Raw genomic sequence first — 24,134 nt, 5'->3', positions numbered from 1 at the left:
ACCTTTAATCTCAAGGTATCTAAACCAAGATTATCGGAGTGTTCTCAGCTGTTGTAGGCTATTGTAATTCAAGTCTCATGTCAGGGTATATGGCTCAAGATGGCTGCAAAGCTGATAGCCGCTTTCTGCTAAAAGTCAGCCCCCAACACTTCTCTAAACGTATAGTTCAGTGGGCTTTGCTGCTGCTGCTGCTCTTGCTGTTTTCTCTGGTAGCAAGGCTGAGCAACCGTCCCCACTGACTAAATTCAGATGATTCATCATTCATTACCAGCCACTCTTATTTCTTCCTCTCTCATTTCTGGAAACCCTTCTCTGTGGTTTGCCTAGCGTGGGCATGCCCTGTAGGTGGTAGTGTACAGTGTGTGACCCGGGGGTCAAGTTTCACTCAATCTGTGTGTCTTCAAATTCTATTCATGTCATAGCACATGCATTGCACTTGCAATACTTCACTCTTTTTCATGGTTGATTAGCATTCTGCAATGTAGAATAGGTAGTATTATTGTACTCTTTAACTCAAGGAAGACTCTTGGGTTGACTTTAGTTAGGTGATTATAAAAACACTGTTGTTATGATCCAAGTACAAATTTCATCTACACATTTGGTATGAACATTTTTTAAACAATTTAGGAAGGAAAGGGTTTATTTCATCATAGAGGGGCAGTCAGGGCAAAACTCAAGGCAGGAACTGAAGCAAAAGCCATGAAAGAGGGCTGCTTACTGGCTTGATTCCCATTGTTTAATTTAATTATTTAATTTAATTTAATTTAATTATTTAATGTCTGAGTATTCTGCTGCATATATATCCTCAGGCCAGAGGAGGGCATCAGACCCCCTTATAGATAGTTGTGAGCCACCATGTGATTGCTGGGAATTAAACTCAAGACCTCTGGAAAAGCAGCCAGTGCTCTTAACCACTGAGCCATCTCACCAGTCTATGAACATCCTGGCTGGACTGGAATTCTCTCTCTGTAGACAGGGCTGGCTTCATACTTACAGAGATCCACCTGTCTCTGCCTCCCAAGTGCTGGGATTAAAGACGTCCATCAAAGGATCAAAGTCTGGTAGCTCATCTTGGGCTGAGGATTGAGTAATTTACTGAAGAACACTAGCTAGTATATGACAAATGGAAAATTCAAACACTCTGACTACTAAGGTACTCCTTTTAAAACATTTTTAAAAGTTAGAATACAACTTGCTTTTGTTGGGATATTTTCACACATGCACCATTTTGTTCCTAGTCATCTTTTCCCCTTTCTATGCTCCTCTATCCTTATTATTCTCTTGATGGTTCCCACCGTCTTTAAAACATCTCTCTTTCTGTTTTCATGCCACATGTATTCCATTACACTACATTTGTTCTCTTTCCCATTCATATGTTGATGGACATCTAGGCTGGATCCACTGTTGATGGACAAATAGCCTGGATCCATTGTTGATACATAGCCTGGATTTATTGTTGATGGACATCTTGGCTGGATTCCTTGTTGATGGACACATAGCCTGTATCTGTTGTTGACAGACATATATGTTTCACATGTGAAATATTTTTTGTATTTAATTTAATATGAATTATAGATGGGACCTATATAGCCATTATTATATCAGGATATGATTATTCCATTTTTAGTTTCTTTGAGATTTTTACCATAAAAGGATGCTGAACTGTCAGAAAACTTTTCTGCATCTATATTTCTGCATTATGCAGCATTTACTATATTAATAACTACATTCTCTCAATATCCCTACTGCATTATAAGCAAGGAACAAGAACACTCCCTAGGGGATTCTGTGGGGAGCTGTAGATCTAGCAACTCTACTGCCAACAACTATTTCTATCCTTAAGTTTTACACACACACACACACACACAGACACACACACACACACACAGTCCCAATCACAGAAGCATAGTAGAGAAAAATCAGGTAGTACCTCAGAGCTTGAAGAAGTTTCTTTGAAATGAAAAATAGAGAAAAGATAGCAATTTCTGCCAAACCAGTTGTACAAGAGGTCAAATCCCTGCAATTTAGACATTAGTGTTTGAAGCTAAATGAATCTGTAACATCCCAATTTATGATAAAAGCTTGTTAATAAAGTCATGAACTACAAAATCAATTCTCTAGTGCTAATTCAAAATGATGCAATGATGTAAACATTACTTTATCTAGGGAACATTAATCAAGTCAGTCTTAGGAACCAGCTGCTTTGACTGAAGCTAGAAAGAGACTTACACACTCATTACTGTCTTCTGCATTTTGGAGCATATTAATGCTTGTAAGAAACGCAAATGGTTATTATAAAGCACTTAACTGCTGCAATCACAGGGAGATGCACAATACACTAAGAGATGACAAGAGTAGTTCTTAACCTGCAAAGAGAAGATGAGCTATGATATAAATGCTAACTCATTCAGCCTGGCCCTCCATGGCAAGGAAAGGTCTTATGAGAACACAGACCAGAACAAGAACTGAACAAAGAAGGCTCAGCTCTACAGAAGTTAGGGCTATGTGTGGAATGCTCACAGACATGGCTAGACAGCAAGGCAGGTCAGAATATGGGCAAATCTTATGTTTTGGATCTACAGCTTGAGCTCTGTGCCATGGGGATGACACATATTTGTAATCCTTAGCATACAACATTACATTAGGCAGGAGGTGCTTGCTAGCTAGCATCCAGATATAAGTCAAAGAAGTTGAATTGTGTCAAAGAAGAAATCATTAAAACTGGCATTTAAAAAATGTGTTGATTCATTAGTGGACTGGTTATTAAGGATCGATTCTAATGTTTCTGGTTTGTGCTTCTACATGCCTCCAAAGTGCGGAAAATGGAGTATGAATATGGGAGTAATATGTCAAATTTGGTTCAGTGATTATGTTTGAGAACATGTATATGTGCAAAGAACCTGGTCTTTAGGCAGTTGCAATTAAAAATCTAAAGCGTAGTGTGCTAAAATGGGCCAGAATGAGATTTATAAGTATCTTAAAGTACACAAAACTACTTGGATTTTCACATTTCAAAATCGTGAGTGTGTAAAAAGAAGGGTGGATGGAAGAGAGGGAGAACCAGGCAGGACTCAAGAGAATGCCAAAGAATACTGAGAAAACTAGCTTTTAAGAATAAGGATGAAGCTCCTGATTGTAGAAGTTAGGTCTGGTTCTTCCTCCAAGCCCCATGCTCCCAGAAATAAGACTCAGACTCAAAAATATATTCACAAATACCTTGGCCATATAGCTAGGCTCTACTCTGAGTAGATTATAACTAAAGAAATCCATTCATTTTAACCTACATTCTGCCACATGACTGGCTATCAGTGCTCCAGGTACCATGTGTCTCTCTCTTCACATCGTCCCAGGCAAACCTCCTGCCTGGCTGTATCTCAGAATTCTTTCTCCTCCAAGATGTCTCACCTCTCATTTCCTGCCTAAGCCATTGGCCAAAGGCATTTTAATTGACAGGTGATGCATCCATAGAACACACAAAGATATTCTCTTTACACTTGATACATATTGAAAGTACATAAAATTAAATGACTGATAATGGTTATTTAAAATGCTGGTAACTTTAAACTAGATGAGAACAAAGATGAGTATCTAATGGAGAAGAATGAAGGACATTTTAAGCTTATCATGAAGGATGTTCTGTAATTCCTAAAAGAGCTCTTATGAGAGAGCTCACCTGAACTAGGAATCAGGGATCCTTCCTCAGATTCTCAAAACCCTCATTTAAATAATACTAACCATTATATTATGTAAATGAGTTAATTACCATATCTTGTACTTTTTCTATAAAAGCATTTGAAGCAATAAAAGTTGATGATCAATAGCCAGAAGTAAAGTAGAATTTATGCTAAGAACTTATTTAGTATGATGGTTAAATTTTCAAAATTCTGTAACCAATTTGTATAAATGAATGATTTTTATTATAAATATGCATTAACCCATGATAAAAGTGAAGAAGAAAAAGATGAAAGTTATGTGTAAGAAATTGGTATATTATGTTTCCTTGAGTTGGAAACTGCCGATAATGGTTTTGACTGTTGCTGTAGAAAAACAAACTGAAACAAAACAATACATGTTCAACTTTGCACAATATCTCAGATTAATTTACAGAGAACTCTAATATGAAGCTTTCTGCCTATGCCAGTGTGAGAAATTGCCTATGGGATTTTCACGACTAATAACTTTTAGTATTACCATTGTTTTTTATTTCAAAAAGTCATACTATTTTGTCTTCTTAAATAGATTCCACATAACCATGGTTTATTTATTAACTATGCTTTTAATAAACAATACAGGACATTATTTTTGGTTGAAAAATACATTCAGAACTATAATGGAAATTAAATTCTATTTGAATTTAAATAATTTCATTAAACCAAAATTTGCAAGTTTATTATTTCTGGTTTCTGTGAATTGGAAGAACACAATTCATATCATAAGAATTAACACTTTCCTGATTTGTTGGTTATGGAGATGCCGCAGGCTCCAAAACAAGGCAAGTTATTGCCCATTGCTCTTGCTCCCAAAACCGAACTTGATGGCACAGTCTTAGTGTTCAAAGCATACACTTAGAAGATAGACAGACACAGAAATCAGGCTGGAACTGAACTAGAAGCTTCTTCATAGGTGGCTGATTTTCACAGTGCCAGAAGGTACTATACAGACTGCTGAGATGGGGAAGCCATTGACCAGTGTTCCCGGTGAGCTACAATGTTGACTCTCTAGGCAAAATATGCCCAGTAGTAAAGCAGAGACATAACTATGATGAGGATGAAGGAGGCATGGTGCAAAAAGACATCTTGTGGACACAGCCAAGCTGTTGCTTTTGTGAACTCACAGAAACTGTGGCTATCTGCTCATGAGACTTCACAGCTGCTTGAGGACTATTAGCAGTTATGGTTGCTGGAAAAGAGGGTATTGTTTTCTTGTAACCTATGTTCCTGCAAGCAATGCTAATTAAACTCTATGGGACATACATGTGCTTATGCGCACACACCCACAGGGGCAGGGGTGGGGGGGAGAGACTAAGACACACAGAGACAGACATGAACAGAATCACAAAAGCAGAGAGACATACAAGGAGAGACAGACACAGGGAACAGAGAGAGACACACACAGAGACACACACAGAGACAGAAACAGAAATACAGACAGGCAGACAGACACAAAAGCGGAGGGACACACAGGGACACATGGAACAGAGAGAGACAGAAACACACAGAGAAAGACAGAAAGACAAAGACAGGAAGACAGAGACATAGAAAGACAGAGACAGGGAGACAGAGAGACATAGACACACAGAGAGAGCTAGAGAAAGATAGAGAAAGGATGACAGAGAGAAGGAAACACAGAGAGACAGAGACTGAAATAGAAAGAGATTTCCTGGGATGAAGGGTTTCAGCAGAAGAGAGAGGAGTAACAGTAACTAAATATATGTGTGAAACCGTCAACTATTTCTAAAGGATATGGCCTAGCCGCTAGGCTAGGACGAGAACACAGTGACTTTTCATTGTTAGTCACAATTCATTAGCAGTGCATTTGGCATTGAATACATTTTTAACTAACCTGTTTAATGTGAAGGATGTCTCCTGGGCCTAAGCCCATGGTCTTCATTTTCTAGATGAAGTCTCATGATTGAGTTAAATCCCTAACCCCATTTTTTTTCTTTTGATATAGAGAAAACCAAGATGTTCCCATAGTGAATAGAACCTGATTTTAACAGTGTTCACACCTTGGAAATGGTGTAGTTATTTCCTAAAATGACTATAATCTCTCAAATTTACTCTGGAACTATGTGGGAATCCTTCCTCCCAAGTCTCTTCCAGTAGTGTTAAGACATAAAAATCTATGCTGTAGTGTGGTGGTCAGCACTTACAGCTCTGTCCTTCCCCTTGTCTGTCCCTCCTGCCACTTATTCATGCATGCTCATACCAGATTTTTATGAACACTGTATAAGAAATGAATAATTTTCCTTGTCTATCAAACATGGGTAATTTTTCTGTTGTAAATATTTCTTGTCTATCAAAGTCTGCTTTACTCAACACAGTTTTCTTCCAAACCCTGGTAGCATCAGCCAGTACCATGTTCTGTATTCCCAGGATGTTCTCTTTTTCTGCCCACTAAGAACATAGAGAATATTATTCTTACTTTTACAGCTTCCAACCTCTGTGCCTTCCAATTCACAGCCTAGGATCACAGGACTATGTTAAACTGGCCCTCTATCAACACTCAGTATTCATTTGTTGAACCAAATGTTGACTGAGAAATTGACCTTAACTATTGCTATGGTATTCCGGAAGAGGGGGATTCCTGAAAATCCACCTTACCTGGTACAAAATGAGAATTGTAGTCAGGAGGAGCACCGGGCACAGCGGTTGACGATTTTATCTGATTTTCCATTTCTTCTGTAGGCTGTTCAGAGGCTGTGGGGGCCACACCTTGAGGAAGAGAGGGACATGACCCGCACAGTAAGTGATAACATGATTGAAAAATACAGTCTTTTTTGTCTTTTATAAACACCAGAAAATACACTCATATTTCTTATGAAAAATACCTATTAATAAATTTCATGAATGCTTGACTGAACGAGGAAACTAAACACCACACTGTGCTGGTGGCTGCAACCTAAGCTTTCATGCTCATGGTTCAGCCGGCCACCTGCTGACTCCCACCTACACAGTTAATCTCCTGCAGACAAAAGAGATTCTTTCTCTTATTGTCTGAGAAACACTGGGAAGATAAAACTGATTTTTCATAGTCTTTTGGAAATCGGATATCTAAATTGAGAACATTAAATAAATTCTCAGTAGTTATTAGACCTAATACTGACATAAACACATCAGTCAGACTCGGTTCAGGCCATGTCTGCTGTGACTCATATTCTTCCTGCGTTCTTCCTAAAAGCCACTTGGTCCCAGTGTCACAGAGGTTGCTGCAAGGATGGTATAGAAGCCACTGCATTGTGCTATATCTTGTTCTTTCGCTGAGATGAAAGAAAATCTTTACTTGACTCACTACAAGAAAGGGTCTCAATTTCATAAATAAATGGCTGAATTTTATATCAGAGGAAACAAAAGACTCTCACTGTGAAGCAGAATCACCACCTGACTCTTTTGCCTCCAGGCCAAAGGTTACCACATACCCTCACTGCTGCTGTCTGTCTGGATTTTTCTTTCCCTCTTTCTTTTGCTTCACCTGATTTCTGCTAAACACTTACGAACCTTTCAGGCCTGCATGTGCATATAAGCTGTTTTTACTCCTTTTCTTAGAGAGCATTAATATGTTCAAGTGAACATACATACACATATATCTAAAGGGTCAAATGGTGCAAAGGCTCAAATATGTCAGAATAAAATATACCCTTTCAAAGAAAACAATCAGATAACTCACATGAGAAAACAAAACATTTTAAAAAATAGTAAAATTGGGACTGGAGTGAGGGCCCAGCAGTTGGTGCTTATGGCTTTTGCAGAGGACCCAGATGGAGGTCTCAGCACCCATACTAGGCTGTAGTTCCAGCTTCACACATGAACAAGTAAATTAAAATAATAAAATACATTTTAGAAAATTAATAAAATCTTACCTGACATTTTGATGGATTTTAATTATTCCTGTAAAAGAAAATACTTTAATACCTTTATGTATATATACAATACATGTATACAACAACAGAAGTAATAGAAAGTTAAAAACTCAAAGAAACTGAACATCTCACTACTGAATAAAAAAATGGATCAAGTATAAGAATCAAGTTGGAAATGAAAAAGTCTTTTAGAATTGAATTAAAGTGGAAACACAACATCCACAAACCTATGGGACAATGAAGGCAGGTATAAGAAGCAAACTTATAGTGCCTAAATTAAAAAAAAATCCCTGGAGGGATTGCATATTAATAACTTAGTGACATATTTAAAAACTCCAGAAAAAATCAAGAAGAAATAATACCACAAAAGATGCCTTTAATTCCAATACTCAGAAGGCAGAGGCAAGCAGAGCTTTGTGAATTTGAGGCCTGCCTGGTCTACAGAACTAGTTCTAGAATAGCTAGTGCTATAGAGAGAAACCCTGTCTTGAAAAAACTAAAAGATTAGAAAGGAATAAACAATCAAACCCAGGGCTGAAATCACTGACATAGAAATAAACAAAGAAAAATTCAAAGAATCAATGAAATAAAGGTTGGGGTTTGGGGAGGGAATCAACAAGATTCACACATCCTTAGCCAAATTAATTAAAAGATAGAGAGAAGAGAACAAATTAATAAAAGTAAAGATGAAAATGGTACTACAACAAACACTGACAAAATTCAGAGAATCATAATAACATGTTTTAAAAATTTGTATTCCATCAAATTGGGAAACCTAATTGAAATGAGAGAGTTTCTTGATATATACAACCTACCAAAGCTAAGTCAAGATGAAATAAACAAACAGATCTACATGCCCTAGTGAAACAGAAGCAGTAAATAAAATTCTCCCATCTAAGCCCCAAACCCACCAACCAACAAACCGACCAACAAACAAACAAAAAACTCCAAGGCCAGATTGATTCAGTGCAGAATTCTACCAGACTCTCAAAGAACATATTACTCCAAAACTGAAAGAACACTTCCTAATAAATAAATAAATAAATGAATAAATAAATAAAGATCTGAAAAAAAGACAGAAAATTATAGCCCAATATTTCTTATAAACACAGATATAAAAGTCCTCAATAAAATATTTGCAAGCAACATCCAAAACATCAGAAAGATTATCGATCAAGACCAAGTTGGCTACATCCCAGATATGCAGGGTGGTTCAACATGGGCAGACCAATAAATGCAATGCTGCATATAGACAAACTAAAATATAAAAACGCACGTGATTATCTCATTAGATTCAGAAAGGGCCTCTGAAAAAATTCAATGCCCCTTCATGATAAACGTTCTGAAGATACTATGGACATTGTTCAGCATAATAAAAGTGGCGTACAGCAACCACACAGCAATATCATTCTAAAAAGAGAAAAACAAAGCATTTCCACTAAAATCAGAACAAGACGATGGTACCCACTCTCTTTATACTTATTCAGTAGAGCACCTGAAGTCTTAGGTAGAACAATACAACTCAATTCTTCACAAACGTGAAAATGCAATCTTCAACCTCATGTGGAAACATAAAGCAACCGTGATAGCTGAAAAGAACAATCCTGAATAGTGAAACTGTCAAAGTTCTCACTATTCCAGATTTCAACTTCTATTACAGAGTTAAAGTAACAGAACCAGCCTGGGACTGGAGTAAAAACAGACATACTGTTCAACAGAATCTAATTCAAGACACAGACATGATTACACATGCCGAGATTCGGCAGTCTTTTGTATATGACTAACAGGTGTTGTGAAGGCAGATGTAGTGAAATAACGCATTCATGAAGTACTTGAGGTTGGAACTAATTTCTGTAATGACTCTAGGAGCTCAGTATTGCTTTTGCTTTAGTATAACTAGGTGCTAGCTTAAGACTGGTTTTTTGCAATTGTTTCTTTTCTCTTCTCTTCTCTTCTCTTCTCTTCTCTTCTCTTCTCTTCTCTTCTCTTCTCTTCTCTTCTCTTCTCTTCTCTTCTCTTTTCTTTTCTTTTCTTTTGTGAGGAATAGAGAATGTTTCTCTATAGCCTTGGTTGGCCTGACATGGGCAATATGGCCTAGCCTGTCTTTAAACTCACAGCCATCCACCTGTCCCAGACTGCAAGTGCTGAAGCTTAAACCATGCACTATTACCTTAACATCACTTCCCTCACAGATCAAGGAATCTGTATGTATATTTTGCTAGTTACTAAACACGTCTATTCATGCATTGTGGAAGTAGGGGATTTCCAGAGAGTATGTATTTACACTCACAGATTGACTGGGAGAAGGGTTTCAATTATAAACCCTTGTAGGAGGAGCTAAGGTGGGAGGAGTAAAGAGAGGAAGAGGAAGAGAAAGGAGAGGAAGAGGAGAAGGAAGAGGAGGAGCTAGGAGAGAGGCAGAGAACGAGAGAGGGGGACATGGAGGCTGATGTTTGCTTGTCTGTAGCAATCAAAGGTAGTTGTTATATCTAGGTTGGGTGTTGGGTTAAACCTCTGATTGTAAGGGCATCTTGTTATTGATCATTACCAAATACATAAGCCTTTGATTAATCTTTAAGCATTAGAGTCTCATTTTTCTATCGGGCCTGCATGGTTGGCAGGATGGTCTTGGCAATGCCCAGCCTTGCAGAGACAGTGTGGAAGATTGGCAGAGCCATCTCCCACACTGGCATCTGGTGGGTGGCAGGTGGTGTTTCTGGGTGGCCGTTTCTAGCTGCAGCACCCACATGGCCTCCAGCCACTGAACATGGCGGCTAATCTAGGCAGAGATGCTGCAGCCTAGACAGTCGGCTTGACCTGCAGCCTTTTTAAAATAATTACTACAACAAACCCTGATTGTTTAGTTTTCATAAGCCCCTACTCTGATGGATTGGTTTCTATACAAGACTCCACTCTGATTGGTTGGTTTCCATAAGCCCACACTTTCTGATTGGTTGGTTTTTCTATACCCCTACTGTGATTGGTTGACTATAGTGACATTGATAGCTTCCTAGAATAGTATCAGTTCTGAGCCAATGTGTAGCAGTTTTTGAATAGTTTTATTAATTCCTTTCCTTTAGTACATGGCTATCATGAAATAAAAGTCACTTTTAAAAGATCCTTTGAAGGGGGAAAAATTAATAATAAAACTTTCAGTTTTTCCTCAAGAAGAATTGGGTTTCTCTTCTGTCAAAAAGTTCTGGGTCTATAAGATGATTGCAAATGGCTAGTTTTGTATGAAATCGACACAAGCTAGAATCCTGTGGGAATCAGGAACCTCAACTGAGAAAACAGCCTTCCCCAGATTGGCTTATGGTGCATCTTAATTGATGATTGATGCGGGAGAATCCAGATCACTATAAGTAGTGCTACCCCTTGTCAAGAAGAGATGAAGCCAGTAAGTAGCACTCCCCCATGGTCTCTGCCATGGGCTGTGATATGGAACTATGAACTGAAATAAGCCCATTTCCCCTCCCAACAAAATCCATAAAACTTTAGATATAAACGAATACCAATGAAATAAAGCAGAGTGTGCATACATATCACCTCACAGGCTGTAGGGGCCAAGTTTCCTTTTGCACCCCTTCCCGCTTTTAGCCACTAGGGCCTTTTCTCATCAACTTAGATTCTCTTTCTTTTCTTATGAAGTTTTACAATACAATTCTAGCCAAAATATTATGTAAACACAATGATTTCCAGTTGGTACAAGTAAGAATTCTGTTACCTTAATCCTCTCTTAATAGTAAATTGGCTAATCTTCTCCTGTTTGACTTTGGAACAACATGTATAAATCTCAGCTCCTTTAGCCTCATGCCTGCCTGGACACTGCTATGCTTCCTGCCTTGATGATAATGGAGTGAACCTCTGGACCTGTAAGCCAGCCCCAATTAAATGTTGTCGCTTATGAGAATTGCCTTGGCCATGGTGTCTCTTCACAGCAATGGAAACCCCAACTCAGACATCTTTTATGCGTTTTTATGGCTATGGTGACTTTTTAGCCAATTTATCCTTCCACCTGCTCTAACCAGTCTCCTCTCCTGGCCCACTTGCAGAAAAAATGAATCTCGGTATGAAGCAGAAACAGGAAGGAGCCCAAGAGAATGTGAAGAGTAGTCCTGTCCCAAGGAGAACGCTGAGGATGATCCAGCCTTCTGCAGATGGATCTCTTGTTGGCAGAGAAAATGAGTTGCCAAAAGGCTTGTCGAAAAGGAAGCTTTGGGATGACCAGTTAACATCTAAGACTCCAAGCTGTGGTCCAGAAGCTAATGAAAAAAAAGACGTTGGAGGCCTCACCTAGGAAGCATTTGATCTTATGATTAGAGAAAACCCATCTTTTCAGTATTGGAAAGACGTGGCAGAATAACAGAGGAATGCTCTCTATGAAGCACTTAAAGAAAATGAGAAACTTCATAAAGAAATTGAACAAAAGAACAGTGAAATTGCCCGCCTAAAAAAGGAGAATAAAGACTTGGCAGAACTAGCTGAACACATACAGTACAAGGCAGAGGTAATCGAGAGGCTGAGTAATGAACCTCTGGGTAACTTTAAATCATTGGATAGTCAAGAATTTGATTCTGAAGAAGAAACTGTTGAGTATTCAGAACTGGAAGACTCAGTAACTGGGACTGTGCTGAAGAGACTGTGTCTTCCTCCACGGATGCCAAGCCATGTACATGAGGTGTGAGGTGCACCCCCAGTGTTGCTTTTTTGTATAGCTCTTGGTAAATTAAGTACATGATGGAAGTGCTGGAATCCAAGTTTGAATCCTGGGGCTATTACTACATTAAAATACAGAGAGTATGCATTTTTAACCTGTTTTATGTAAATAGCATTTTCATTTTTTGTCAGTGTCAGATGTGAATTGTGTATATTAAATAAACTTCAATTTCCTATTGGAAAAAAATAGTAGATTGTTTCAGATGTTCTGTCAATCTGCAACAGCAAAGCACATTCTACACTGAGACTGGCTTCTGCCTTTATCATCTCTGGAAACTACTTCTGGAAACTGAGGCACACCTCAGGTTAGTATACCAAAGCCCAGAAAGTCCTGCTGAAGCTTTGGCATTTACACCGGGTATCGTCAGATGACTGGACCATAACAGAGAGAGATGAGAGTCAGGACACAGACAAAGCCACGTGGGGCAAGGATTTGCTTCCTTGAAAGGCGGCTGCAGCTGCTACTTCAAATGATGTCTGGAGGCAACAGAACACATATTAAACATTGCACGTTCTAACCTACCTATGTTGCTGTTCTTTTCTTATGAATAATGTTTGCCAACATATTGTGTAAGCAGGATAATTTCCAGTTGCCAGAGGCAAGAATTCTGTCTTAGTCCTGGAATAGTCAGTGAACAAGACTTGTTCCTGTCACTCAGCGCAGCTATCCAGGCTGAGACATGAACACAGAAGATTGCTCTTAAGTTTTGCTCGTTCATATCATGACATGACACAGCATCCCATAAAACCAGAAGTTCTAACACACACACGGAGATTTGAAAGTTTAGTCACAAGACCCAAGCTGGTCAGAAATTCACAGTGAAGCCCTGGACATGTGCTGATCTCTGGGAGAGAGGTTTATTTGTTTGGTTGATTTGGGGTTTTTTCTTTTGATTCTTTGTTTGGTTCTTTGTTTATTTGATTGCCAGGTGAGAATCTCCAGGAAGAGTCTTAGAAACTGGAATATGTATTCTAAAACCCTGGCATTTGCCTGTCTTTTAAGCCTTCATTTTAAATAAAGGACAAAAAGGGTAGACAGTTCCTCCTGCTTGTCAGCTAGCTTAGCGAAGCCCTATACGAAGTACCCAACTCTTCTGTCTGTTCTGTGACTCTAATAAGCAATTATTTTCTGAGCCATAATATCCTTTTGATATCTTAATCCTCACTTAAAGACACCTGGAGGTGAAAAGAAGACTGGGCAGCCATCCAATAGTGCAAGCCAGCACATGGCTGACAGCACACTCCCACGTCTATGGTATGGCACTGAAGTGACCATGAGAACCAGACTCTTTTTCTAATTGTCCTGTGCATCACAGAAAGAGTGACTGTGGGACCAACATCCAGGAACTGCTGTAAAATGGATAGAGACGTTTCCATAGAGACAGTGTGAGGCCTACACACAATCCTCAGATGATCGGTATTACTCCTGATTCACTAGTAAACTGTGCATGGTTAGCAATACTGCTTAACATGCTCTGGCACTCAGTCTCTCAGCATGTACCAGCTAAAGAACTGCTAAACCAACCAGAGTTCTGGGCAGATGCTTTCCTCTCACAGAGAAGGAAGTTCTAATAGATAGAATTGTAAGCATACAAACGAACATACTCCCTATTTGCAGCCAAAAAATGTGATAAATGTTGGCTAACAAAATTTATCAAGCAGTATATTTTACAGAGAACAAAAAGTTAGCTACATTAAAGATCTCTCCTCCTCTCTCTCTCTCTCTCTCTCTCTCTCTCTCTCTCTCTCTCTCTCTCTCTCTCTCTCTCTCTCTCTCTCTCTCAGATAAGATCTCACTCAGTAGCATAGGCTAGCCTAGAACTCACAGTATAGCCTAGACTGCTCTTGAACTCATAGAGAATCTCTTACTTAGGTTTTTCAAGTGCTGGGATTACAGCCCTGAGCCACCATATCAAGCGCATTGTATTTTCAACATCGATATTCTTGGACTCTTGGGCTAGAGAATCAACTAAGTGTCTTAGCATAGTACTCGCAGTTGAAGACCTCCATGTTGTAGGCGTATGAGCTATGCTGTATTTGTGTGGGTGTTGTATTACATTTGGTGAATGTGAAAAGGTTAAATAAAATTTTGTGATTCTTTTCAAATGTCCACATTTAGACTCATATGCCACAGGATCCAAGGCAGGTGAAAGTGTTATTGTTTTAGTAGTTCTAAGGAAATTTGTAGACTTTGTCTAATGAAGGAAAATTGGTTAGGTCTCAAAGAAAAGGTATCTACTAGGCCTTTAAAAATAGTGCTATTAGGTCTTAAAGAATGCATATCTGCTAGGTCTTGCTACTGTCTAAATCATTATTTTCTTCTACCTCCACTGAAAGTCATACGAATTAAACTTCTGTTGAGATATATATATATATATATATATATATATATATATATATATATATATATAAAATTTGGTGCTAGATAACAACAAACCAGTGTGGCTGGTCTTGTCCTGGGTTCTAAACTCTTGGGATGTCTCAGTGACAGGGTTATTGTTATATATGGTATACTTTTAGGAACACATATGAGGTTATGCAGGGGGCATGTCTCATAATGTCGACTGGTCATGTCTGGAAGACACATTTCATGTTTAGAGGGTTAGAATGTTCTTATCTGCCTGACCTCTAGCGAGGTAGGGGACTAGAGACTTAGTTCAACCACATAGTCAAGGGTTTTAGCAGTCAGGTCTGTGTACAGAAACCCCAATACAAAGGGTACTCAGTATCAAGCTACCTTCACAGCTTCCCTAGGGAAAGGGATAGATGCTTTGTGTTTAGGACAGTAATCCAAGCTTTACACAAAAGCCACGTGTGTAGGTGACAGCTGTGCAAGAGGCATGACAATGTGTGGAGGTCAGGACACAATGTTCAAAAGTCAGTTTCTAGAACAGTGTGTGTTCTGGACATTGAACCCAGCTCCTCAGGGTCAGTAGGAAGCATCCTAACTCACCAGCCCCTCCCACATGTCTTTTTATTTGGCTAATCTTGATTTGCATTTCTTATAGTAAAGCTTTACTCATTTGGAGAGCCCTGAGTCCTATGAGTTATGACAGAACATGATCACACCTGAAGGGGTGGCTGGGCTCATTAGGTTGGCAGAGTGTAAGTGATCTGGAAACCTCACCCCTGTGTCAAATGCCTGATGTGAGGAAATTCTTGTTGGCAAATGTGAAACTGCTGAGTCTGTATTGACTTTGGGTAGTTAATTTAATGTTGGAATTAAATTGAAATATGTACTGTAAAGGTTACCACTTTGATTATAGAAGCAGGAACACAGGTCAAAGCTTTTAGTTTTTTTTTCTGGTACTTCTGGCCTCTGAAACACATGGGGAGGTACTTGGTGGCTTCAGGACATGTATGCTTTTTTTGTTTTGGTTTGGTTTTGTTTTTGTTTTTTGTTTTGTTCTGGCTTGGGTAGGCAAGGGTGACTCTAAAGAATCCCTAATTATGTTTCCCAGAACCTAACAAAGACCTGGAGATCCACACAAGACAGAACAGTGTCCAAGTGAAAGACCGAGTGCTGGGTTGTGTCCACTCAAGAGTTAGCTGAATGACACAGAAAAGAAAGCTGCCATTGAAGTCACACACTCAGAAAGCTGGCCAAGAAGGGAGGCCTCAAACCAAGTACATGCACTGCCTGGCCAAACAGTGAGACAGTCAGCTTTCTCCTTGGAGTTTAACAAGAATCGGGTTCTCCTAAATAATACTCAAAATGTGCAGGAAGCAACAAAAAATTATGGCAAAAAAAAAAAAAGACTAGAAAATGTCAACTCCTAGGGAAAAAATATCAAAGGATGTTAATACTAGGATGACAGCAATGTTGACTTACCTTACCAATAATTTAGGTATTTTTTAAAAAATGCTTCAGGGCCGGGCGGTGGTGGCACACGCCTTTAATCCCAGCACTTGGGAGGCAGAGGCAGAGGCAGGTGGATTACTGAGTTCGAGGCCAGCCTGGTCTACAGAGTGAGTTCCAGGACAGCCAGAGCTACACAGAGAAACCCTGTCTCAAAAACCCCCCCCAAAAAAAGTATAAAAAAAAAATTAAAAAATTAAAAAAAAATGCTTCAGGGCCACACTGGGTCACGAAACCTGCCACACAAACATGACCTGAGTTTGATCTCCAGAACCCACACAAGATGGAAGAAGGAACTGACTCCTCAGGGTTGTTCTTTGACCTCTGCATGTATGCCCTGGACATAGGCACCCACACATATGCATTGTGTACACAAATATTAAATAAAATTTAAAAAAAATCCCAATACTGAAAGTATCAGCAAAGAAATGAAAGATATAAAAAGTAGATATGTTTTAGAACTGAGCAAATACAACAACAGAAATCTAAACATCACTGGATGAAATTAATAGACAAATGGAGACTGTGCAAAAAGCTACTAAGTTAATAACAAATCAATCAAAATTATCCAGTCATACAGAGAAACTGTAGAAAAACAAAGAGATGAATTATAGAAAAACAAAGGACCACAGTCAAGCATGCAACTCAATGGTGAATGAATTCTCAACATGGGTGAGGTCCTGGGTTTGAGCCCTACCTCATATTCTGTCAATATTGCTTTTGTTTATTTTTTAAAGGTCATATTATAATGTTCTTACTATAGAAAATACACACACACACATAGTTTAGATCAACCAAGTAACATAGGAATTTCTAGAAGGACCCACCACTAAAGATGACTTGGTAAGAAGCAGAAAACCTGAACAGAATTACAGCAAGACAATAAGGCAGTATTGCAGAATGTTTCCACAGGGAGAAACTAAGAACATAGGACTTCTCTGATAAAATAAAAAGTTCCTTAAAAAAAAAAATGAATGCTCAGCTTTCACAATTTTTCCAGAAGTTAAGAGTGAATGTATCCTAATTAACTTTGTTGGGTCAGAGTGACCTTGATATATAACCAAACTCAGACACTATGAAAACAGAGCTATAAGCATTGCTTAAGAATTTGACCCCAGAAGCTAACAAAACAACTACAGGACAAATTCAGGCCACATCACTATAAGTACACTGTATACATGTGGGATTTATCTCAATAACAATATAGGATTTTACTTAATTGAATATATTTCTTTTTTTATTTTTCTTAAAACTTTTACTGATGTATTTTTATAACTAATAACATAATTTCAGATAGAAATCAACCAATATAGCAAAACTTTATTTAATCTCAATAGACACCCCACAAAACATCAAAGCGATCCAACTTCCTTTTTTTGGTTAAAAATATAAAGCCAAACACTCGATAACCTAGAAAGAGAATGGGACGTTCTTAATCTAGCCAAGACTCCCATGAAGTATTCCAAAGCTCCCAAAATAAGCAAGAAAGATTGCTTTCTCTAGGACTAAAAGCACAAGGGTGTTCATAGTGTGCTCTCCATTCAAAGTTATCCTGGAGATTCCTGCTGGGACAGTTGTGTTAGAAAAAGAAATTAGGCAAGCAGATTTTTTTTTTTTTAAAGTGACATTTCTACATTTCCTCTGTATAACTGTCTCTTGGAAAGTTACTAAGAAATTTTTAAAAGAAAACAAAAAATCAGTGCAAAAAATGATCAGACAGAAGACCAATAAGCAAGAGAAAGAGAGAGGGGGAAAGGAGGAGGGGACAAGAGAGGACACCAGAAGAGGGAAGAGAACAGCTAAGGAGACCATACTAATGTACCATCCTCTGAAGTCTCTTTCCTGAACCTAAGTAATTTCTTTTCGTTTTAAGTCCAGAGACTCATTAATAGCTTTGCTTTAAGTGGCATTTTTTATTTTCTGTAAATGAATGCCGACTACAAGCAAGCAGCAGTAACTGTAAGCTACATGCTACAGTAGCACTCTGGCTGGGAGGAGCACCTCACTGTGGAGCATCATAAACTAATAACGCAGGGAAAGATAGAAACAAATGGTCTTGCCAGAAACATATTGTGTTTACAGTACACTCAATACTATTACAGTATAGTTTGTTAAAACACAAAAAGAAAATTTGTTTAAAAAAAAAAAAAAAAACCCACTCCTTCTTCCTTACATTTTCTATAATAGGCATATTATAATCTGAACATTAAAAAAAATTAACTGGAAACAAAAGTTGGCAGTGGACTCTTTCCTTGTGAATGCATAAGGAAAGAGTCCTTGGAGTCTGCCAGACATAAAAGTTGAATACATATATCTCTGTACATAGATCTTAAGCCAGCTCCTTGGCATCTGTGATGTTGTTGGGAGCCGACTTTTAGCAGAAAGTGGCTATCAGCTTTGCATCCATCTTGAGCCATATACCCTGACATGAGACTTGTTTTACATCAGCCTACAACAGCTGAGCACACTCTGATAATATCTTGGTTTAGATACCCAGGATCTTTCCTTGGGTGTGTGAGATTAAAGGTGTGTGACTTAAGAGTGTGACTTAGAGATCAGATTTAGAGACAAGACCTAAGGGCATGACTTAAAGGGGTGACCTAAAGGCATGGCTTAGAAGTGAGACATATAAAAGGCAGAGACAGACAGAAGAAAAAAGGAGTACAACTAGGAACTAGGAACTCAAGACTTGGGACTTGGACTAGGAAGAGAGACTGAAGACTAAACGGGATTGAATCACACTCTGTCTGGTCTCCATTCTTCGAGTCCGTCCTCACTCTCTTGCTGAACCCTGACCTGAAGACCAGAGCGGCAGCTTGGGCTGAGAAACAGTGGCCGCCAAGCGTGGAGTGGAGAGGGCCGCAACATTTTTGGCGCAACATTTTTGGCCGCCCAAAGTGGGGCAGCTCGGGCCTCAACATGATGTGAAGCATTGATCTGCTTTATGGGTTTCTTCATGCCCAGAGAATGAGTAGTGGAGAGGCTGACTATAAAGGGTCACTAAAGGACCTGGTTAGCCACATTCCATAGTTCTGTGATGGATGGAAGAGGTGCTGGTGCACAGACTGGTATTAAGAGAAGTACCCGATGCAGGCAGTGTAGATGGGGATTTTTCATTGACAAGATAAGGTGGACAGTTAAAAAAATGTCACGCAGATAAATCCACCAGACCCATATGCAAAACATATATTTGTAAAAGTTCCCTACATAAACTCAACCCTCCAAGAAACCAGAGAAGCCACTTCTCAATGAATGAATGGACCCATTACAAAACCCACATCAAAACTGGCTGTTGCATTTATAACCTAAACTATTCCTTATTTTAGTCACACTATGAATTCTTCCAAAGAAAAACTGTACAGTTGACTACTTCCTTAAGACCTTGTGGGCTGCATGTGAGACTACATTCCAAAATAATGGGTGGATTAAAATGGAAGCAGAGTGAGCAGCAAACCAATAATTAACATTATACCTGTCCAAACTGTTTAAAAAGGTGATTTGCTCTTTTTATTTTAGGTATCAATAAGGAAATGTTTTTATTATACAGTATACAAAAATATTCTCTCTATATTTATATAGACCATAGCCAAGCCTATCAAGAATGTTGTCAAGTCAGGATTGTGCCATCTTCTCAATAGATAAACAGAAGGCCTGTGGCTTACTTTAGATAAGCTTGAAAAGATATACTTATTAAAGAGAATTCTTAAAGCATACATTGTCTGAAAGTGACTATTTACTCAAGCAGTTAAGCAGTTATATATAAAAAACATTCTATTTTTAAATATCTTTTGTCATCTGTATATTGGACTTTTTGTATCACAGCTAAATATACTGTGTAGTTTTATGTATGTAATACTGTGCGTGTGTGCGTGTGTGTTTGTGTAATACTGAGTGTGTGTTTATCATTTAGTACAGAGTGGAGCATTCTATATCTTGTCTTATTAAAATGTCTATTCTCATTTAATAATTGAATATATTCAACTGACTGGCTTGGCTGTTTAACAGTGAAATTTTACATTATTCCATAATTTATGATATCACAAACAATTTGGAAACACTTATGTAGATAATTCTGTATATCAACATTTTAAATTCCAGAAGTAAAGTTATCAGGTACAATTTTTTGTGCATTTTAAACATTGTTAAAACACTATCTAAAGAATGTAAATCAGTTCACATAGTGGATAAATAAATGAACAATACAGTGGGTCCTCGCAGTGTTTGTTATTGTCCATCTTGAAGGAAAAGAAAATTTGGCTTGACTTCTCAAATGTTCTGTAATGGATGAGGGTGAGTAGCTGTAATTTCATCTGGAAGTCATTTACATCTGCACTGCTGGAAATGTCCCATTTGTCATCTGCTCATTTTCTGTTTATCAGTTTTCTTTTCTTTGTCATTTATATAAAGAACATTAAAATTTTATTTTATGTTACGATATCTTTCAAAGTTTTTGCTTTTCTTATGGTTTAGTTTCTGGCTTTCTCAATAGCTGTTCTTCTTCTTGAAGAGGAATATATCTATGTATTGAATCCAGAAGAATACATATTATTGTGTTTTAGCACAATGTTGGTGAAATATAGGAATATGAACCCACCTATATTTTCTGATTTTAGCAAAGTTAATGAATATGACAGTACACAAAAGCTTGCACTTTTGTCTCTATAATAAACGTCTTAACCATCAATATTCATGAAGGACAAAATAGAGTTTCCCTCAAAAGTATCTTTAAAAGAAGAAAATAAAAAGACGATGAAATTCTTCAGGAAAGATAATACTTTTTTTTCTATAGTGACAGATAGCTACTCTATCTGTAAAGGAAATATATATATGAATAACAAACCCTGGATACTCTGCAACTTTATTATTTTTCTTATTATAAAATTTTCTTTATAGACATGCACACAGAAATATGTAAGAATATATGAACACCCAAAAGCAGCAATAATTCATTCTGTATCCCAAATGTCTCAAAAGCTGCAGCATACATACATGCTGTGAGTGTGTGGATACACTGTTTGTATTTTAACTAGCACTTTGCCACACTTTCATGGTAGAACATTGAGGCCTTCCTGAAGCTTAGGAGTATGTATATTCTATCTCCTGATACATCAAATTAAGCATCTAAATCCTAGCAGATGATTTTCAAACCATTTCAAAGCTGGTTGCATTACAGAGAACGCTACCATGAGCATCTTTAAGGTAGACTTTTGACAGAGATTTTTATTTTCTCCTGGGCATGCACTGTTACAGGACAAATTCCAAAAGATAAATAATGAATGCAACTATTCACAGCTATCTCTTTATGATACGTTTTGCCAACTCACATTCCTACTGGAAGTATATACGTGTACATTTCTGTTGTGTCAGCAACAACAAAATGATTAGCTATTCAAAATCAGGTCAAGGAAAAGTTAGCACTGTATTTTAATGACATAACTTTTTTTTTTTTTGATCATCCTTGCTTATGGGAATCTTACTTATCATTTCTTCGAGTTTCCTTTCAACTGTGCTATGGATTATCACCAGTACAAGCTGTGGTTAAATTATCTTCCTTTTTTCTGACAACAGTGTCCCTTGTTCATATCTGACTTTTATGTACTTATGCTCACAAATATGTTCTTAATGGGCCCAGGTTTTTCTTGAAGCTTCCCATTTTTCATGTACACAAACCTTCAGGTTTTATGCAACTGGATTCAAATTAGCCACCCTGACCTACATTTTATATTATCACATTTTATATTAACTATAATAACAGTTTTATTATTAGTTTACCCAAATAAATGCCAAGTGGTCCAAGCATGATCAATTTAAATATTATCCAATAGCCTCCTTCAACTGACTTAAAATGTGTATCCATTAAATACCCATTTTTATTTTATCTTTAAACCTCTTCAGTTTTACTGTAATGTCTGACATTCTACTGTCTGTTTATTCTTTAGAATACCCCTTTTTATATAAAGTGAGCTGTCATGTATTTTTTTTTAAATTGCAGTGTGACGATTCTTTCAAATAGCCTAGCTAAGCAGCCAGTTTAAAACTGTGTATCAGTTAGGATTCTGTTTAATTATATATTATTTAACGGACATAATATTATCACCTAAGAAAATATATTTTATTGGACTCTCCTGTGTAGCAAAATTTTAATTCCTGGAGTTTCGCATTCATATTTTTTTTATTCACAATCCATAGTTTAAATGGATTTGTCAATTTTTTTGTTATTTTATACTAAAGTGTGTTTTCGCTGTGCTTTCCAGTTTGCCTGTAGTTGAGCCTCAAAAGACTTACAAAGTGTGATGGAACCGGAAAGCTTATTAACTTTATTATCGTCTCTACAAGTATATCAACTGCTTCTGGTGGACATTTAAAATATGTACTTAAATTATGCATAATGTGACATCTTTGTGTCCTCTGTTCGGGTGATGTCACTAGCCCCATACAATGTGACTCTAATTTAATGGTAACACAATGCCTTGTTTCCTTATTTCCCATAACAAGGAGCTGGAAGCTGAAGGATGTGTGTTTACTTCTACAGAAGCATCCATATCCCAGAAGTATCTTGGAAATCAACCTTATTGCATAATGTCTTCATAATGTACTTCTGTTACTCTTGCTGGTTCCACTTAAAATACTCTATACAAAATAAAACCCCAACCATACTGCATTTCTTAAGAGTATATGCATTCACACAATAAAAGATACAAAATTCTAAGTCCTAAAAGGCTAATGTATTCTGTAAAATAACGGGGCTGGGGGGAGAGGGGGGAAAAAAAAACTTTGCTCTATCTTTTAGGCCCTGCCCACAAACCTTGCAAAGTTATCTGAAGACTTCTATGCCCAAGGCCTGAGGAGAGAGAGACCCACAGAGCCACAAGGAGGGGACGGGCTGCCACTGGTGCAAGAGGGAAACGCGTGAAGAGGGTCGCCTGGGAAGGGCCTGCACCCTCGAGAGTTCATGTCACCAAGGCCGAATGACTCTCCCATAGAGCCCTCATCCGGGACTCCATTGCCCTATCAAGACCTGGGGAGGGGGTGCCAAGCGGACCCCAACACACGAAACCCCGCCCCACCCCACGAAGTGAAAGTTGCGCAACCACCTGCGGCTGAGCTACAGCTTGTGGCGCTGCCCCGCCTCCTCCACTGCCATGGATCCCGCGCCCTCCATCCCCCAAATTTCCCGCATCCCCCAAATCTCCCGCATTCCCGCTTCCCACTGGCCCCTCTCACCGCCCGCAGCTGCAGGCGTCGCCGGCCGCGCTCGCTGTCCTGCCCCGGGGAAGGCGGGAGACGCTGAGGAGCTGGGGCGATCCACGCGGGGCAGCGGGGCGAGCCTTCCCGGGAAGGCTCCCGTAGGGTGGGGCACCGGCGTCCTGAACCCCAGCCAAGCGCAGGGTAAACAAGTTGTGGGCGCCAGCAAAGCCCGGGGGGCTGAGCTCCGAACCGCTCCTCTGCTGGCGGCGGGGATCAGCTTCCCTCTGGTCTCCTAGCCTCACTACTCAGCTCATTCCCAACCCTGGAGGAGCCAGTTTGATCTGAGTGGTAGAGGAACAGGGAATAGGGTCCGGGTGGCATCAGGAGCAGGTCTGCTCCTGATTTCTGACTCTCTAAAGAGGACTTTGGTTACTTGGTTAATTGCTGCTCTCAGGCACTCATACTTTTATCAAACTAAAGTGGTTTAGCCCTGCACAGGAAGCTGAAGGGAGTGGACGAACCCAAATGTCCTTTGACTTCACACAGAGCCACAACTGGACACAGCCTAACCTGAAGAAGCTGATGAGAACTTGGCCTTGCAGGCTGTGCTCTGGGAGGAGTTTATGTGGGGGCAGGCACTTGGAAGTGGAGTTCTGGAATTTTCCATTTTTCTTCGCACTTGATTTGTGTCAGAATAGATATAACAATTAATAATGTTCCGGTCGATAATAACTGCCAAGAATACTTCTCAAATGAAGAAATGGAGTATTTTATTGAAAGCATGAAATAAAC

General features: G+C 38.7%; 1 protein-coding gene and 1 pseudogene across 1 annotated transcript in view; one reads left to right on the top strand and one right to left on the bottom strand.

Annotated features, from left to right (window-relative positions):
* Plscr4 (phospholipid scramblase 4) overlaps positions 1-23,517 on the bottom strand; it is a 36,823-nt gene extending 13,306 nt beyond the window's left edge. Inside the window, exons 1-3 of the mRNA XM_034484495.2 lie at positions 23,379-23,517; positions 7,580-7,607; positions 6,324-6,434 (exon numbers count right to left, since the gene is read on the bottom strand). Of these exons, the coding sequence (XP_034340386.1) occupies positions 6,324-6,434; positions 7,580-7,586 (118 nt within the window). The 5' untranslated portion in view covers positions 7,587-7,607; positions 23,379-23,517. The remainder of the gene's footprint in view (positions 1-6,323; positions 6,435-7,579; positions 7,608-23,378) is intronic.
* LOC117693749 (geminin pseudogene) lies at positions 11,637-12,358 on the top strand (annotated as a pseudogene).
* Positions 23,518-24,134: the final 617 nt, after the last annotated feature.

This window comes from Arvicanthis niloticus, chromosome 21 (genome assembly GCF_011762505.2).
Source record: "Arvicanthis niloticus isolate mArvNil1 chromosome 21, mArvNil1.pat.X, whole genome shotgun sequence".
In the NCBI taxonomy this organism is placed as follows: domain Eukaryota; kingdom Metazoa; phylum Chordata; class Mammalia; order Rodentia; family Muridae; genus Arvicanthis; species Arvicanthis niloticus.
This window is presented reverse-complemented; position numbering and strand designations above follow the sequence as displayed.